Source organism: Protopterus annectens, chromosome 4.part0, assembly GCF_019279795.1.
Source record: "Protopterus annectens isolate FY-2018-M chromosome 4.part0, PAN1.0, whole genome shotgun sequence".
Taxonomy (NCBI): domain Eukaryota; kingdom Metazoa; phylum Chordata; order Ceratodontiformes; family Protopteridae; genus Protopterus; species Protopterus annectens.
The window spans coordinates 1,900,646,513-1,900,665,366 of record NC_056733.1 but is presented as its reverse complement, the minus strand read 5'-3'; the positions used below and the strand labels follow the sequence as shown (position 1 = coordinate 1,900,665,366).

Below are 18,854 nucleotides of genomic sequence, written 5' to 3'. Positions count from 1 at the left end.
ACCTCTTTTGGATGTCAGTCATTTGGGACGTATCCCATTTAAAGTAATCTTTCATCTTGGTCATGGTCTCACCAAACGTAATATCCTCAGGAGGAGAATCCCCATCAACAGATTCCTCATCAGGAGAGGAATATTCCTGGGGGGAAGCAATCTGGGATGCATATGAAATGGAATCCTATGAAGAAAAAGAATCATGCTTCCTCCCTGACTTGAGTGGTCATGGGTGGGAGGGGAGAGGCAAAAGCAGGCCGAGGGCTCAATAGAGGCAGAGTAGTGGAGGCTGAAGGCCAGAGGGCGATAAAGGCCTGCATGAGTGAGGCAGTGAAGGCCTGCCAGTCTGGTATGGCTTCTGTAGAGGAAGTATGCTTAGTTTTCTGCTTCTTTTTGGCCGGGGTGGAAGTAGGAAGTAGCCTGGTGTCAGGTTTTGAGATGAACACCTCAGACGTCTGGATTCTGGTCAGAGGTACCACCGAAACTGGTTCCCCCTCAACATCCATGGTGGTAGTTGTCTGGTTAAGCTCAGAGGACGTGCCGGTCGTCGGCTGTGCAATGTCTTCAAGAGACATTGTAGTCGATGGATCCACCAAGCGCACCTAAACTCCTAAGATAGTCAGTTGGCGAGATGTTGGTAAGCGGAGTGGCAGGTAAGGAAGGCCTAGGAATCTTGGCCTTCTTGCGCAGAGGTTCGGGTGCAGCCTCTGATGATGGATCCATTCTAAGAGCTAACTGCTTAAGGAGCTGGTTTTCAAGGTAGAGGTTTACAGCTGCGAAGGGTCCTCGGCACAAATGACTGAAATTGCGCAGGAGTGATAGTTTTCCCGGCCTAGGCAAAATACACACCTATCATGGGCTTCTTTATGGAGTATCTGGCGCCCGCATTGGCACTTTCCCTTTTTACCTGACATCAGCATAAAGGCTACAACAACCAAGCCTAAGCAATAATCGGCAAACAAGAGAAATAGAAACCCAACAGGTTACTTACCTTTAAGATGTGACGTCTGTGAAGGAGCAATCGTACGATGCGAAGGTAGTCTGCGGCTGAAATGTTCTGAGGATTGTGCATGCATAAGTCACATTTAAGGCCCCTGGTTTATGGCCTTATATCTGATGTTCCACGCACGCTGCAATAGCCAAACTGAAGCTTTTGTACAGGGGCTGACCTACGCGTCAGCTGAGGGCAGGAAATCCCACAACTAGAATACTGCAACATAGGAATAGAAGGACATCATGTAGTGCTACAGAGAATGTACTCCAAGATCTACATTAACGACAAGTTCATAACACAACTGTAGTATTATCTGTTCTATTCATTGCTGCAGTCATCACTGGTGGGAAGACGTCCAAAACAAGCATGCAAAGGGAAGCTGGTAGCAAAGAAAGGAATTCAAAATAGCAAGCCTTGCAGAATGGCAGGGGCAAATCCAGCCCTAGCCCCAAAAGTGACCCCCCCCCCATACTATAATCTTTGTAGAATGTATACAAGAGACTGCAATGGCTATAGCAAAATGAGCTTTAACATGTCCAGAAAATGTTTTTCCAGGTTTACTATCAAAATGTCGATCACCGCTTGCTGACACCACTAACGCGAACTCTGAACTGCGACTGTTGATATTCCGAAATGCAAAATCTCGCCCCCCTTTTGACCCATGGTAGCACTTGTTTTGTGGTGTGGAGCAGTCGGAAATGTCGATGTTCAGTATTTTTTTCTCTATTTTGTGGAATCGGCATTATGGCTTTCGCATAAAGGAGTCAGCAGTATGTACATTCGACGATGGGTGATCGACATTTTGATAGTAAACCGTTTTTCCATAAGCAGAGTAGCAGTAATCCAATATGAAAGCCATTTTGAGGGAGTCTGCTTATTGCCTAGTCTTCCTTGCACCTAGCTAGGAACACAGAGCTGGCATATTTTTCTAAATTAGTTATGCCTGGGTAGGTAAAATCTCAGCTATCTATGAACATCCAAGGACACAGACCCCCCCAGACTTTGAGGGGACAGGTAAGTGAATGGCTGAATTGAGGGTCATCTTTTCTAAAGCATCTGGAATGAAGGACTGGTTGGTGTATAGATAACACCCCATCCAGAAGGAAAAGTAAAACGGGATAAACACAAAGTTAGTAGTTCTGAAATCCTTCTAGCACAAATGGCAGCCACCAAAGAACAGGGTCTCCCATGATACAACTGGCAAGGGGACTCAACAGCAGTCATCTCAGAAATAGCTAGGATCAGTTTTTCTAGGATATAGTTGAATTCATGGTGGAGCAATCTCCTTTCTTGAAGGTCTAAGATTTAAAAACTCTTAAAATTTAACTATATTGCAGTCAGATCCAAGACGACCTCTTTCAGCATATATTCGTTGGGGTCTAGAAAGTCAAACATTGCCACTGTAAAGCTTTGTTTGTACTGAACGGTTTACCATTTTGCATTTCATAGGTTCATAGATTAGTACTGGGTTGCAGGGTGGCCTAATGGTTAAGGTGTTTGCCTTACAAACACAAGATGCAGGGTTGGAGTCTCACAAGGGATGATTGGCTAGGCTTAAAATGGCTCGCAAGGGCAGTTAGCTTAGTACTAATCTATGAACCTATGAACCTTAGAGAATCTGCTAAATTATTGCTCTGGCCTGGAATACAAGAGGCTATGAAGATTAACACCATCTGTTGAGCCAACATCCAAATTTTACTAGCAAGGCTGCACATGGGTTAGGACAAAGTTCCCTCTTGTCTGTTTACGTACCACATAAATGTGGTGCTGTCTGTCCACATTTGCAGCATCCTTGGTCTTAAGTTTTGTTAAACTGCTTTTAGGGTCAGGGTAGACTGCTAGTAGCTCCTTTTGATTTAAATGAAACTTACTTTACAGTGGGGACCAAATGTACTGCAACTTCAGAGGACATAAGTGGTCTCTCCAAGCAATGCTCGAGTGTTCCTTAGTAATGGTCTTTTCTGCTTCTATCAGAAAAAAATTTGCACCCAAGCTCCTTTGTATGGAGTTCTTCCACCATAGCAGCTGTCTTTTCAGGCATGGATGGGTTTCCAGGGATTGGGAGTGCTGCTCCCAAGCATATTTTTTTAAAGGAGACTAAACAGCAGCCAAAAGTGCACTATAGCCCACACAACACACGAAAAGATGCAGAACCTTATGGATACCAACACACTATTCCACAGGTACAAAATAAACCTCCAGTCAGTGCTTTCGTCTCAATCAAAAGAACTTACAGACTTCTTCAGACTCGGCCTGAAGAAGTCTCCAAGTTATTTTGATTGAGACAAAAGCGCCAACTGGAGGTTTATTTTGTACCTGTGGAATAAAGTATTTTGGTAGCCAGAAGGTTCTGCATCTTTTCGTGTATTTTTTTCAAAGAAATCATTGAAGCTTTTTCATGTGTAAATGGAATCATGAGAATGCATGATGACATGTACCCTATCAGTGATGGGCTGCTTTGGAAGGGGAATGTCAGGTTGCCTGTAAAGAATGCAATCTTGTGTTGAGGAAGGAAGGTTTTCTGTTGATAAAGTCTCTATGACGGCTTCTGGAAAGAGAATCCTTGTGTGAGGGGGATAGTGACATTTTTGAAGACTTGGGGCAAGACCTACCTCCTGAAAAAAGTCTACAGTGATATGTAACATGCCTAGAGTCTCTGAAGTGGATGCTCCGTGAATGAGGCTGTAGCCCAAGTAGGGGTAAATATGGATTCCTTGAGTTTTTCAATGTGCTATTACAGGAGCTAGGCATTTTGTGAATACCATCTGGGTTATGTACTGCACCTAGAGTTAAGCACAGAATTGAAGTGCAAGCCTGTTGCTACAAACCCTAGGCACTTTGTGACTGCCTGCTAAGCACGCATGTAGGTAAGGATTCTCCAAGTCTACAGTGACCATGGAGGCATCTTGGAAGATCATGGACAGTAATTTCCAAAACAAGCACTCTGAATTTTGGAATGTTGAGGAAGTTGTTTAGCTTTGAGAGATCCAAGATGGGTCTCCAAGTGCCCTCTTTTCTTGGGACTAGAAAAATGCTTTATTAGACACCTTACCCAGCCACTGGGGATGCACAAGCCAGTGCATTTCTTCGTGCTGGTACCAAGCCCGGATAAATGGGGAGGATTATGTCAGGAAGGGCATCCGGTGTAAAACTTCTGCCAAGTGACATATGCGGACAACAATACAGATTTCCATACTGGATTGGTTGAGGACTCTGTTAACCACCACCAGTACTGCAACCTAACAGGGTGTTGGTGGAAATTGGGCTACTGTTGGCCGAAGGAGAAGAAGAGGGGGAGGAAGGCATGCCCAAAGGCAAGAATAGAGGAGGAAGGTTAGGAGTGTAGTAGGGAGGGTAGAACTTTGAATATTAGCAGTATGACTGGTATAGGGAGAGAGATGACTGATATGATTGAGAGAAGGAAGGTCGATATATTGTGCATGCAAGAGACCAGATGGAAGGGGAGTCAGGTCAGGTGTATCAGAGGCAGGTTCAAATTATTCTATCATGGTGTGGATGCGAGGAGAAATGGGGTAGGGGTTACCCTGAAGAACAGTATGCCAAGAGTGTTTTGGAGGTCAAAAGAGTATCAGAGTGATGTTTATGAAGCTGGAAATTGATGGTGTGATGATGAACGTTAGTGCATATGTTCCGCAAGTTGGGTGTGTGATGGATAAGAGAAAAAGTTTGGAGTGATTTGGATGAAGTGGTGGTGAGTGTACCCAAGGATAAGAGACTGGTGACTGGAGCAGATTTCAATGGGCATGTTGAAGGGAACAGATGGTATGAGGAAGAGATGAGTAGGCATGGTGTTAAGGAGAGGAATGCAGAAGGTCAAATGGTAATGGATTTTACAAAAAGGATGGACATGGCTGTAGTGAATATGTATTTTAAGAAGAGGGAGGAGCACAGGGTGACATACAAGAGTGGAAGAAGATGCATACAAGCTGGATTATATCCTATGTAGGAGGGCCAGTCTGAAGGAGATTGGAGACTGCAAAGTGGTGGCAGGGCAAAGTGTAGTTAGGCAAGGCAAGACCACAGAAAGGAAACCAAACTTGTCGAGGTCAGAATGAAGCAATGAGGACAACTTTGCAATTCAACCTCCGAGCTTTCTGGAGGAATTTAGAAATCAGTGGAAGAGAAGGATAGGCATAAGGAGACAGGGGGCCAAGCATGGACTCCTCCTGAAGGAGAATCAGGGCAAAGTACTGGCTGCACTTAGCACTGGAAGGAGAGGCGAAGAAATCGCAGTAAGGCTGACTCCATTTCTGAAAGATCATGTTCGTCACTAAAGGGTTGAGAGACCACTCGTTAGGCATCAGAATGGCTCTGCTGAGCTTGCCCGCAAAAATGTTCTGACTTCCACGGAATGTGTGCTGCTACAAGAACGCATTTGGAAGAGCTCGCCCACTCCCACAATCTCATGGCTTCGACATAAATCATAAGACCTGGTTCCTCCATGTATGCTGATGTACCAGACAACCAACATGCTGTGTCTGGATAGCAACTGTCCCCATGGGAAGAGAGGCATGAAGAACTTGCAACACTAAAAGGACCAGCCTCATCTCCAGGGCATTTATATGCAGATTGGTCTCTGGAGTGGACCAGGTGCCTTGGACCGTTTTGACCCAGCCAATGCCCCCACTCACCCTAACTGGGAGGCATCCGTGGTCATAGTGGCCTTGGGAGCAGAAGGAATGAACTGTCATCCTGAGTACAGATCCAGAGAATGAGGCCACCAAAGAATAGGCTTCCTTACAGACTACAGAAAGTTTGATGGGGTAGTCCACTGGTAACTCAAAGAGGGACCATTAGACTGCTAAGGTCCACTGAAGTACTCATGTGAAGGCAAGCTAGTGTGAGAAGAGTTATGATCACTGCCAACGACCCCAACGCTCTGAGAACAAGAAAAGCGGGGGGGGGGGGGTGATCAAAGAGAATCTGTCTCACATGCAGCTGAAGAGAATGAATTCTGTTTTGGGGAAGGCCGGCCATGCACTGTATTGTGTCCAGTCGAGCTCCTACACAGTCAATGATCTGGACCAGATTCAATTTTGACTTGGAAAGACAGATGGCACTGCCAAAGATCACAGCTAGGAGAATGAGACAATCCCTGGCTTGCAGGAGTCTATGCTTGGTGGGGGCAGGGAGGAGCCAATCGTCCAGATAAGGAGACTAACAGAATCTGAGCAGTCTCAGGTGACCTGCAATTACTGCCATCACTTTGGTAAACACCCTGGGGACTGTGGTGAGTCCAAAGGGGAGTACTCTGAAATGAAACTGATTAGCTCCCAGCCAGAAATGGAGGAACATTCTGGAGCATTTGTCCATCTTGATGCGGTAATACGCATCCTGAAGGTCTACTGAGCACATCCAATCATCCTTTTGCAGAAAGGGCAGAATGGACTGTGTGGTAAACATTTGGAATTTCATTTTGGCAACCAATTTGCTTAGGGAAGTGAGATCCGGAATGGGTCTGTAGTCCCCAGTTTTCTTTGGCACCAAAAAGAATTTGGAATAGATGCCCAATCTGAACTTGTCTTTGGTGATGGGTTGGATGACTTCTCCAGCACCTTTGCTAATTTTGGAGCTGCCGCCTCCCTTTGATTGGGTGGCATATCAGGGAGGTTTATGAAAGGTTTTGGGGATTTGAAGAACAGAATGGCGTAACCTCTGGATATTATCTTTATCACCCAACAATCAGTAGTGATGGATTCCAAGGTTGTTGGGTGAAGGGAGAGACTTCAGACTGTGTCCAAAATTGAGCAGTCAGTCCAACCCTTCACAGCTGCTGAAAGGGCCTGTCCAAGGACATACCTGAGGACCCTTTATTTCTCGGACCCCACCCACAGGGACGGTCACTTCCCTTTTGCCTCTGGAGGAAAAGTCTCCCTACGAGTCCTGGAAAACTCCCAGAGACTTTTGAAATCATAGCTTTTTACCGCCAAGCTGACTCCTGGAAGAGGGTAGTTGTGAGGTAGAAAAACGTATTCGAATGTCGGATAGGTTCTTCCCGTCTTTTTTGCACTAGGAGAGAGTGTCTCTGACCGTGGGACCAAAAAGGGATGATCCATCGAAGGGCACCTTAAAGGGTTCAGAGAATTCATAAAGCCTCATCCAGGCATGTTGTCTAATGGCAACGTCCAAACCGGCTGCCCTTGAGGTACCCTCTGCCTCGTACGACAGTAATCTCATGGATGTGTTGGAAATAGAACTGAGGGTGCCCATTCTGGAGGAGGAGATGATCTTGTCCTCTTCACACATGGACCCTAGGACAGATTTCCTTAAGATCTCTCTAAAGTCTGACCATGTGTGCCAAGTAATTCAGCAAGCGCAGAGAAAAGGTCACTAAACAGTACACCCGCTTACTAAACCTGCCCATCGCCCAAGACTCCCCATCCGGGGGAATGAACTGAAGAGCTCTCCTGGGCCAGCTCTTTCTTCATGGCAGCTGCCATCAAGCAAGATGCCCTTAGTCCAGTGATACCTATCCGCTGGCATGCTAAGAATTTTATCCGGGTAGTTTGTATGGGCTCTACAGTGTCCGGTTACTTCCACACCCTACTAGAAATCAAGTCAATCGAGGGTGAAACGCAGGGACATAAAATGGTCCTGTTCCAAGACCTTCCAGGATATGGACTCATCAGTTAGGTTTGTGAATGGACCACCCACCTTTCTGTTGCAGGATCACCATGATGTTCCCAAAGAAGACATCCTCAGGTGGGGATCTGGGGGAACCTTCCTCTTCAAGTCTGTATCTTCAGTCAGGGATTCTGGTGGGGAATCCAAATTCCTCCTTTGGTATGTGTGCTTCCTGTGCACCTCCTTGGGGGGGGGGGGGTTCTAGGTATGTGTCAGAAGACTCTGGGTGCTCCTGAAGGGGATCCACTTACAAGCTTCTTAGAACAAGCTGTCCCACTGTAGACAGGGTAGAAGGATCTGGCACAGCCTATTCAGAAGGGAGAGCAGTTGGGTCCAAAGGAGGGGGGGCGGGTCAAGGCTCTTGTGGGGACAGAGAGAACCCTCTTCACTACTTCAAAAGTCAAGGGTGAACAAGACTCAGAGCGACTCCGTTGGGGCCGAAGTCATGGATTCGAAGCTCTACAAACTCCCATCACCAAAGGTGGAGTTGGAGCCAAAGTATCGAGCATCAAAGCGCCGGGACAGATCAGGAAGCCTGGCAGCTGAAGCCAACCCCTCAGACCCAATGCCAAAGCTACGGCTCCGAGAATCAGTAGGGCCCGAAAACATTGGAGCCGAACTGCTGAAGGTGATGGGTCGGCATCTAGGTACAGGCACCCATCAGCGCTTATATCTCAAAACTTGGGATCCGCAGACCAAAAGGCTGCAACACCGAAGGGCGGGTCACAGAAGGAGAAATAGACAAGAATGCAGGCTGAGGGCCCACGGCTCCAGTGGGAGCCAGGACTGTCAAAACTTCCACCTGAATTTGTCTCTTCAGAAATTTCCTCAGCCTGTCCACCTTGAACTCTGAAAGGCTATGAGAGGACCTGGCAGAAGAAGCTGTCAACCCCAGCCTGCAGTGGTGCCTGGGAGAAGCCAGAATGGAAGATTTAGGAAGGAGACCCATCAGCTCTGGTGAGAAACACACTAAGAAAGGGAAGAAAGTAGAGAAGGAGAAAGAGAAAGAGACACTACTTCTATGAGCCCTTCTATAATAACCAATTTTTTTTCTAAGGGCTGGAGACAAAGAATGGGAGAGAGAGAAAAAACGAGAGCACTTACAGACTAAAAACACTTGTAGATTTCCCTGGTGGGAGCTCACTAAGACTCCATAACTGTTCAAGCAAGCGGCAAACAAGATATAAGGGATGGATGGAGAGTGGGGCATGCTGGGTAGGAGGAGAAGCTCAGCTTTTGTCTCCAAGGCTGGAGTATACGGGCCCAGACAGATCAGAGACCCACATGTTGAAGACCAAATTAAGACAACTTCAGATCTACAATTTTGAAAATTAGACCACATAACAGACTATCCCACCACCTTCTGCCTAACAACCAATGTGTCACTCATCTAGCTACATACAGATTTAAATTAGTTTTTCTCATGTCAATAAAGACATCATGGGGAACAAAATTAAAAACCTTGGCAAAATCTAGATAAACCACATACATAACCAAGCCAAATTTATATGAACATGTAATATATTCTCACAATATTATTAGACAGACATGATCTTCCTGGTGTTGATCCATGATGGAATGCATCAAAAAAGAAATCAGACGTGGTGAAGTAAAACACACATGGCTCATTCAGAGCATTTCTCCCAAATACAATCAAGGCACACTGGTCTCAAACTAGATATGCACTTCTAAATTGGGATGATAGTTCTCTTTCCAGATAGTGGAGACTATCTTCAGCTAAGGATATATGAAATAAGTCAGTAAGGCAGTGGAATAAGCTTTTAACAACGCCTTTTATCCCATCTATTGGTCCAATTTAACAGACTTCTTTGTCTTCAACCTGCATTAGAGAGAAATTTACATGCAATTTTCGCAAAAGGAGATGATAGAATTATTAGCCTGTGAACTATTAAAGAAGCCCTCAGCAAAAGTATTAAATATGTCCCTACGCTCAGTAATATAGTTCGGATCAACTTTTAGAGATATCAGATGTTTCATCCATCCCACAATTATATAGATGTTTAAAAGAGCACCTTATGGCTGGGTCTTTATGCTCTTAGCAAAGTTGACTTCATAGTCTGATCTTGATTGAAAAAGTAGGAGCATACCAAACACCATGGACATTTAAATCACCTGCAATAATCTCAAACGTGTCTATAAAACTAGTAATAAGTTGGCATAACTTGGTCTCCACCTCATTTAAATATTAGGGCAACATTCCTACTATAAACATCCTTAACAATTATTACTGATAACTGTGATGCATTTACTGACAGAGTGCAGTTCAGACATAGATCAAAGCATCCCCCCTTTCTTTTCAATTCTAAGAATATCATGGCTCAGCTCATTACAGCCTAGTGATACCTCCAGATGTTTCTCTAGGTACATCTTATGCACACCTATAAGTGTCTAATATGCCTATTTACATTTGCTTTAATAGTTCTACACCATGCAAGTTTTTGAAAGGTTTTGTCGAGTTTTACACAGCTATAATTACTAACACTGTATAAGCAGTCAATCGAGCTTATATCATTTGTACTGATCTCTTCATTTCAGACGTTGGGAGAGCACAAGAATGTCTAAATCCACATTAATACATCTAACCAAAATATTAAAGGCTGCAGAAGATTGTGTGTACACCACTCTGATACAAGGATAAACAAAGCACCTTACTATTTTTATTAGAGACAAGCTAGCACTAAGAAAACAGCAAAACAGCAACAGCATTTCCAAATTAACTGCCACTGTATTTACACAATCCATAGCAACTAAAGTTAAAGCAACAAAGAATCAAACACCAACAGATTGTTCCAAGACATTAAGTTCAACAGTACTTGGAACGGCAGATGGGATGAAAAGCAGTGCAGAAACCACTATTTAGATACTTTAACATACCATAAATTTAGAGATGAACTGCCAACTGCAAGTGCCACAAATTACAATATTAAAGCAAGAGAAGTGAAATTATGCATCAGCAATTGTTACTGCACAGATGCCATTAACTAATGAAAACACACAGGAAGATACTAGGTACCCATTATGTTTATAAGACATTTCAGGTATGGGATAAATGCACATGATGTACCTCAAGTCTTAAGCCAGCAAAACTCTTGTAATAGGACGCACATGGCTCCTACAGTCTACAAACAGCATTCCTTACACTAAGATAAAGGGGTGAACACATCTTTATATCAACCAGTCCTGGACTTTTGCTGGCATATGGAAGCTAACATTCTGGGCTGACAAAGTTAGAGAACTGCAACGAGTATTTAGAGAAGGTACTACCAGCAAGAGGTAGCAAGTGGTGTGACCCATACAATGGGGAAGGACAGAAATACTGTATGCACACAACAGTCAGCCATGTTGAAAATAACATGACACGAAGACAACTCTAACAAGTAACCAAGGCGTCAGGAAAACACAGAATCCCAAGCAAAAGCTTTTCAAAGAAATAATACAAACTGAGAAGGAATCAGTTGTTAAGGACATGGGGTACAGAAACTGGACTATAAAGGACATTTCATTTCTTGAGTGGAGGTTTACTGTAGATGAAATCTCACTTGCTTATTTTGTAAATGGTATGTTAATATCAATAATCTTGGATCCTTACTTCCCCGGCTTTCTTAGAAAATACTGTCAATTCACCTTTATGTGTGGGTATACTTTCATTTGTAAAGTGTCTGGAGCCATCTGTTCCTTCCAGTGCAAGTAAAGATGCTTGGTCTCCCTAAAGCAAGCAGACACCACTTAGGCATGCAACCAGCCTCTCTCATGCAGCCTGTTAACCCCATTGATATTTTACACCACTGTTTATTAGTGCACCTTATCCCTTACCCACAGCCTCTCACCATGCCATCACAAACACATGCACCCCCCCTACACACACAACTTAAATTTGTCCAACTGAACTGTAGTCCCCTTTCCAAACACTACATGGAATGCAATGTACCTGGCTTTCCACATAACTGACTTCTTAATTTAAACAAGAACATTTTTATTAAGCTGCAAATGACTAATGACACTATACAGCATACATGTAATATTGCAATGCAAGCAGCAAACTTCAGTTTCCTGACTAGTAACTTAAAGACTACACAAAGCTATGGGTACTGCAAGAGTAATTCAATATAAAACATGTTATGTAAACACATCCTGAAAATCAGTTGTAGAATCAGTATTATTTCTGGCTTCAGCATTATGACCTCAGAAAGCACAGCTTACATCTTTTCGTGCGCAGCTTTAAGATACTTACGTCAAAGTTGTTAAGTGCATAAGCCAGCTCTCCCCCACCACCCGGCTGTGGTACAGTAGCATCTTCTGATGCAGTGGCCTGGGCTGCAGTGGAGATGCCGCTGACTGCCTGCTGGAGCTGTTTGTAAATAAGGTCCCTGTTAGCTTTATATGCTGCCACATCTGGGTGCTGCAGATAAGCTTGTGAAGCAGTATAGAGCACTGGAATGTTTTTTTGCAGAACTCCCCTGGCAGCTGCCATCTGATCGCGGTGTGTTAAATCTTTCAGTTCCTTAAAAAAATAATCAAAAATAGAGTGAGTAACCTAGTCAGATTTTAGAATTAACTCTCAAAACATGAAGATGTAGAATATTCATTAAACAGGCAGTCAACTTAATCCATCATTAAAGGAGAACCAAACAATTTTGAAATCACGAAAAGTGGTCCACTTAGTCCAGGGAAAACAGTTGGAAGATGAATACAAATATGAAAAGATAAAATCCACCTAAACTTTGAGTAAAATCAGTCCACTTTAGTATAAAAACCAAAAAGTGAAATTTGCTGTGAGCCTCTATATTCTTGTTGAGGAGGGAATGTCTGGCATGCTTTGAAAGAGGCAAGGGTATGGAAATAAAACCTGTAACTGGATGATATCCATCCAGTACCCATTTGTCTTGTTCAATCAAAAATTTTCTTTGAAAAGAAAGTGCCAACCTCCAACCTTCCTCCCAAAGGTGCTTGAAAAGGAGAAGCTGAAAAGGTGGTCAAGGTTTGGTGGGTTTTGCCTCCTGAAGACTGTGCCCCTCACTTGAAGACTGTGCAGGAGAACTTCCTGTTCTGGGCCTGAAGGAGCCCTGACTGACCTCTGCCCCTGCCACGTCTAGATCCCCCCTAGACTGGGAATCATAAGAAGAACAATACGCCCACCCTTTTAGGGGCCATACTAAAAAACTTTGGGGCTGAACCTGTAAAAATCTTTAACAGTCTGCTTTAGAGACTTAGCCTTATCTCATTTTTTTAAAACTTGCCTCAACAGGAGAACCAAAAAAGACATCCATTGCAAAGGAAGGGCATCCAATCCTTTTTTAACATGGGGGATCAGATTTTTGGCCCAACCAGATTCATGCCTACGAAAAGAGAACGGACTCAGCCACAGCCCACGAAGGCCAGGCCTGAACAGCATCAAACCAAACTGCATTGCAAAGAACCTGCTCCAGAAAACATGCACTAAATCTTGTAATCTTGTAACTTCTCAATACCCTTCCTTCAGCATCAACCTTAGATTTTTGATGATGGAATAGATAATTGATATTTCAACAAGCCTCTGCAAACACATCTTCCACTACATTCAGAGACTGCAGCAATGTGAGATGAAGAACATCAAGAAGTGCTTTCATCCACGACACTTTGGACTTCATCAAAACGTTCTCACAACAGTTCCAAATCTCACTTAACACTAAACATGTAACAATCAAGGCAAAAAAACAAAACCATTAAATAATCAAGTAATTAAGTATGTGATTATACAATCTTAAATTGTATTATCCCAAGACTGCTAAAACATCCAAACAGTAAAACAAAATAAAAAAGCATAATATATTGACTAGTGGACCACTTTGTTGAAAGGTTTTGTTTTGGTTGCATAGTAACACTTTCATAAAGACATCATAAATGATGGCAGTGGGGGACCATGTATGTAAGCAAGAGATCCAAAACAGAACACCTACAGATGTAAAACTGTAAACCACAGCTTTCCAGTAGTCAGAATCCTTAGGAAAGATTACTCGCCAACCTCTCCAATATATACATTGAGGTGCTTCAAGTTACTTTCCACTTCAGCTTGTATTTCAGAGCTCCCTCTGGTTTGTAACACTAACCTGTTATGTGAAAATAATGCAGCTTTGACCACAGCAAAATCACACACTTTAAAGAATACCAAAATGGGTAGTTATGGTTAGGAAAACAGTGACAAGTTCGCAACTATCTGTTGATCTTTAAAACAGCCATGGACAGTGAAAGTACTCCTTAGGACGATTTCTGCCTTCCTGCATATATTTCATACTCTCAATATCCAGGTCACCTGCTGTACACAGCACTAGGATTCAGCATGGCTGCAAAGCGTACTGAAGTACGTCCCCTTCCATCAGTCTTCATCTCTTAGTTGTGTATTACATACAAGACAAAAAGCATTACAAAGAAGTTATGTACTCACCATAACATTCCATTTGAGTACGTAACTTCATTTGTCAGCAACCTGTGGGTATTGGATCCAATTTGGATCCGAGCCGGCAGCTTTCCTAGCAAAAGATCCGAGCTCCAAGCTCCTCCCCCTACCCATAATGCCCTACCTCCCTCTAGCCCTCAGATCGAGTTTGCCATAGTATCACAGAATACAACCATAACACAAGGAAAAACTACCTGAACATCCTAACCTGGTGTCATCTGGGAAGTGAAATACAGTGATCCTCCAAGGATGAACTACAGGTCAGGGGGACAGAGGGAGGGTTGGTTGCTGACAAATGAAGTTACCTACTCAGATGGAACATTATGGTGAGTACATAACTTCTTTATCTGAAGTAGTTAACTTCATTTGATCAGCAACCTGTGGGACAGAGTCCCCAGCTACCAACAACTTGGGAGGTCCTTACGGAAGGATATTCTGGAGCACTGCAAAGCCAAAGGATGCCCTTCCTCTGGAAATCAGATCCAATTTATAATGTGTAATGAAAGTATGAGAAGAAGCCCAAGTAGCTGCTGAACAAATGTCATCCAAAGGGACCCTCGACCAGAAGGCCGAAGTAGCCACAGAACGGGTAGAATGCGCCTGAACCCGCACGGGCTCAGGTCGACCAGAGCTTCTGTATGCGAGAAGAATGCATTGGGAAATCCATCTAGCTAAGGTTACCTTTTGTCACTGGTTTACCCAAACAGGACTTGGCAAATGAGACAAAGAGCTGTTCCGATTTTCGAAAAACAGACGTTCTGTGCAAGTAAAATCATAACTGTCTATGTACATCCAGGCAATGAAGTCTATACTCTCCTTTGTTGTGATAATTAGGAAAGAAGACAGGCAGGTTGATGGATTGGTTAATGTTGGCTTCGGAAGCCACTTTAGGCAGAAAAGAGGGGTTAGTCCTGAGGGAAACTCTGTCTTTATGAAAAATGATGTATGGGGGCTTACCACAAAGAGCCTGAAGCTCCGATATCCTTCTAGCTGAGGTAATAGCATCAGGAAGGCAGTTTTCCAAGATACATACTTCAAGTCGACCGAAGCTGTGGGCTCAAAAGGAGGACCAGTCAGAGCCTGGAGAACTAGGGTTAAATCCCATGGAGGAACTGCTTCCTTAACAGGGGTTCTCAAAAGAAAGGTACCTTTCAGGAAGGTCTTGCAGATCTTAGAGGATGCTAGGGGGCCAAATTTGTTTCCAATGTGAAAGTGGGAAATTGCTGCCAGTTGAACAGTTGACTGCAGATGCATCCTTGAAGGACATCGTTTCCATTTACTCTTGTAGACTTTCCTGGTAGAAGGCTTATGAGCGGCCACCAGGATAGCTTTAACTGAGGATGAGATACTGGGAGTCCTAGCCATTAAGGGAACTGGATCAACCAAGCCGAGAGCTTGAGGTTGTCCAGGTCGGGGGTCCGCCATCCCAAGGGATGAGAAATCAGATCCGTAAGGGGATCTAAGATCCAGGGAGGATGCACTAGATGAGACCGTAGGCATGGGAACCAGGTTTGACGAGGCCAGAATGGGGCTATAAGGATAACTCGGCTCCCCAACCGACGAGCTTTCTGCAAGAATTTTGTCAACGGAAGAGGAGGATAAGTATAAAGAAGACCGGATGGCCAAGCATGAACCAGAGTGTCTCTGGGGTTTTCCCCTTGTGGGGGAATCAGAGCGAAAAACTCGCTGCACTTCGCGTTCAAAGGCGGTGCCAACAGATCACAGCAAGGTTGACCCCATCTGAGGAAGATCTGTTTCGCTACTAACGGGTTCAGGGACCACTCGTAGGGTGAGAGGATAGTTAGACTCAGCTTGTCCACTAGAATGTTTGACCGACCCGGTATGTGCGTTGCTATGAGAAAGCGGTTGGTGGATATCGCCCATTCCCACACTCTCATGGCCTCTCGGCAAAGTGGGTAAGATCTGGTTCCCCCTTGCTTATTGAGGTAACAGACCACTGACATGTCTGTTTGAATTGCAATAGTCCCTAGAGGAAGAAGGGCATGGAGAGCCTGCAACGCTAGAAGCACCGCCCTCATCTCCAGAACATTGATATGCAAAAAGGTCTGTGTGAGTCCACGTGCCTTGGACGGTTCTGCCCATGCAATGCCCCCCCCCCCTACCCGAGGCGAGACGCATCCGTGGTCACTGTGACTTGGGGTGGAGACATGGAGAAGGGGCTCCCTTTCCGGAGGTGCTTGGAATGGAGCCACCAAAGTAGAGATTCCCTGCAAACCCTGCTGAGAGGAATAGGGGCAGACAAGGGATGTAGTAGAATGGACTACTGGACCTGTAAGGTCCATTGGAGAATCCTCAGATGCGCAAGCGGCGACAGGTTGATGGCTGCTGCCATGGTCCCCAGAGCCCTCAGGACCAACTCCGCTGGACGGGCCGAGGACTGAAGAGCCAAAACGTGGAGGTTTAGACTGCAGAGTCTGTCCGTCGTCAGAAAGACTTTGGACTGAATTGTGTCTATCCTGGCCCCTATGAAATCCAAGATCTGAGTAGGCCGAAGGGAGGATTTCTAGTGGTTGATCATGATACCTAGATAGCGAGCAAGATGTAGGAAATAGTCTCTCGCTGAACATAGTAGATGCCTGGTGGGGGCGGCTAGGAGCCAGTCGTCCCGGTAAGGAAAGACCTGTATTCCCCGAAGCCTCAGGTGGGACGCTACAACTGCCATGACACTGGTGAACACCCTGGGGGCTGTGGTGAGACCGAAGGGTAGGACCCTGAACTGATAATGGCTGGCTCCCAGCCGAAAGCGGAAAAACCTCCTGGATCGCATGTCCATTAGAACGTGGTAGTATGCATCCTTGAGGTCTATGGAGCACATCCAGTTCTCCTGTAACAGTGGGAGAATGGATTGAATGGTGACCATCCGGAACTTCTCTTTGGCAACTGGCAGGTTCAGAGTGGACAGGTCGAGAATTGGCCACAAGTCCCCCATCTTTTTTGGCATCAAAAAGAACCTGGAGGTAAAAGCCTGATCTGGATTGACCGGGGGGGGGGGGGGGCGTGCTGGGTGGCTCTTTTTCTTAGTAGCTATTTCGAAGGCTGCTACCTCCCTCTGATTGGGTGGTACATCGGGGAGGCGCCCCGACCAGGGAGGAGAACTTAGGAATGGAATTGAATAACCTCTGGATATGATCCGGAGCACCCAGCGATCTGCCGTAATGGACTCCCAATGTGCTAGATGCTCAGAGAAGCGCCCCCCGACTGCCTCCAGAGAGGAGCAGTCGGACAACCCCTCAGGGTTGCTGTGCAGGTCGATCGAAAAAGGGTTCCCCCGACCCGAAATTCGCCCCCCCCCTCTGCCTCTAGGCCAGCGTCCATCCTGTCGTCCTCTGCCTCTGAAGGACGAGGGATCCGGAGCGAAACGGGATTGTTGGGATTTCGGGAACCACATCATCTTCTGTCCTCTTTGGTTCCTTGAGAAGGACCTCTGACGAGCCGAGAAGCGGATCGCAATGGCAGACGTTTTCCCATCCTTCTCGCTCTGGAGTAGCGTATCGCAGACGGTTTTGCTGAAAAGCGTAGAACGGTCAAAGGGGGCGTTCGCAAAGGACGCCTGAAGGTTTCCGCAAAGTCGCAGAGACGGAGCCAGGCCTGTCGTCGTAAGACAATGTCTGCTCCGCTGGCTGTAGCCACTCCCTGCGTGGCATGCAAGAGAAGCCGCATAGAGGTGTTTGTGACAGACTTAAGACTGGCCATTTGCGCTGAGAAGGTCCGTTTGTCCTCGGCCGACATGGACTCTGGGGGCGACCCAGCATACTCTTTGATTAGGTCCCGCTGGAGTCGTATCACGTGTGCCATATAGTTCAGCGACCTTACCGAGAAGGTCGCTGAAGCGAACATCCGCTTTCCGAGGCGGTCCATCGTCCGAGACTCCTAGTCCGGAGGATGTACCGAGGAATTCTCCTATGCTAATTCCGTCTTGGTGGCAGCCGCCACCACCATGGCATCTACCGGGGCACCTTTGCTCCAAACTGTCCTGTCTGGGGGGTGGGGGGCTGAGAATCCTGCCCGTATCTTGGGTATTGGCTCCACAGTGTCCAGCTCCTTCCATGCCCTGGTAGTTATGAGGTCCACCAGGGGATCGGCGGGAGGGGACACCCAAGAGGTAGATGGGCCTGCGAACGCCTCCAGAAAGACAGACTCATCCGAGGAAGGCTTTTGGGCTGACCACCCCCCCCCCCTCTAATACTAAGCATTTCCATAATGTCTCCAAATGAGATATCCTCAGGGGGTGACCTGGGGGAACCTTCCCCTTCCTCCAAGTCAGTGTCTTCTGTGAGGGACTCGGGTGAGTCCAAGTGCCTTCTCTTGCACTTTAGTTTGTGAGGGATGTCCTCGGGGGGGGGGGGCTCTCCGAGGAGGGCTCACCAACAATTTCCTTTTCCTCTACGGGAACCATCTGGGACGTAGGCGCAGGCTGTCCCTGGGGCTGGATGATGGAAGACAATGGCGGGTGGATCCGTAGCAAGAGCCTGGGGCCTCAAATCCCTTGAAAGGACCCTCGCCACGACATTGAATGCAGAGGGTGAGCTGCTCTCGCTGGGATCTGAAAGCAGCCCCCTCGGATCCATCGCGTGGATCGGCGCCGGAGATGACCCGATCGGATCCAAAAGGGCAGTGCGATCAAACCTCAACGGAGCCGAAGGCACACTGACCCCTCTGGATCAGACGCTCAACCTCACGGCCCCAAGAGCTCGGATCCGAAAATGGATCAGACAAACTCGAAGGCACAGTCGGCGCCGAAGTAGGAAA

At 45.9% G+C, this 18,854-nt stretch overlaps 1 protein-coding gene across 1 annotated transcript in view; it reads right to left on the bottom strand.

Moving 5' to 3' along the window:
- Window positions 1-18,854, bottom strand: part of CTNNA1 (catenin alpha 1) — a gene marked incomplete in the record, with an annotated part of 2,307,982 nt that overhangs the window by 1,691,481 nt on the left and 597,647 nt on the right. Inside the window, 1 exon segment of the mRNA XM_044069565.1 lies at window positions 11,883-12,152. Coding sequence (XP_043925500.1) covers window positions 11,883-12,152 — 270 coding nt within the window.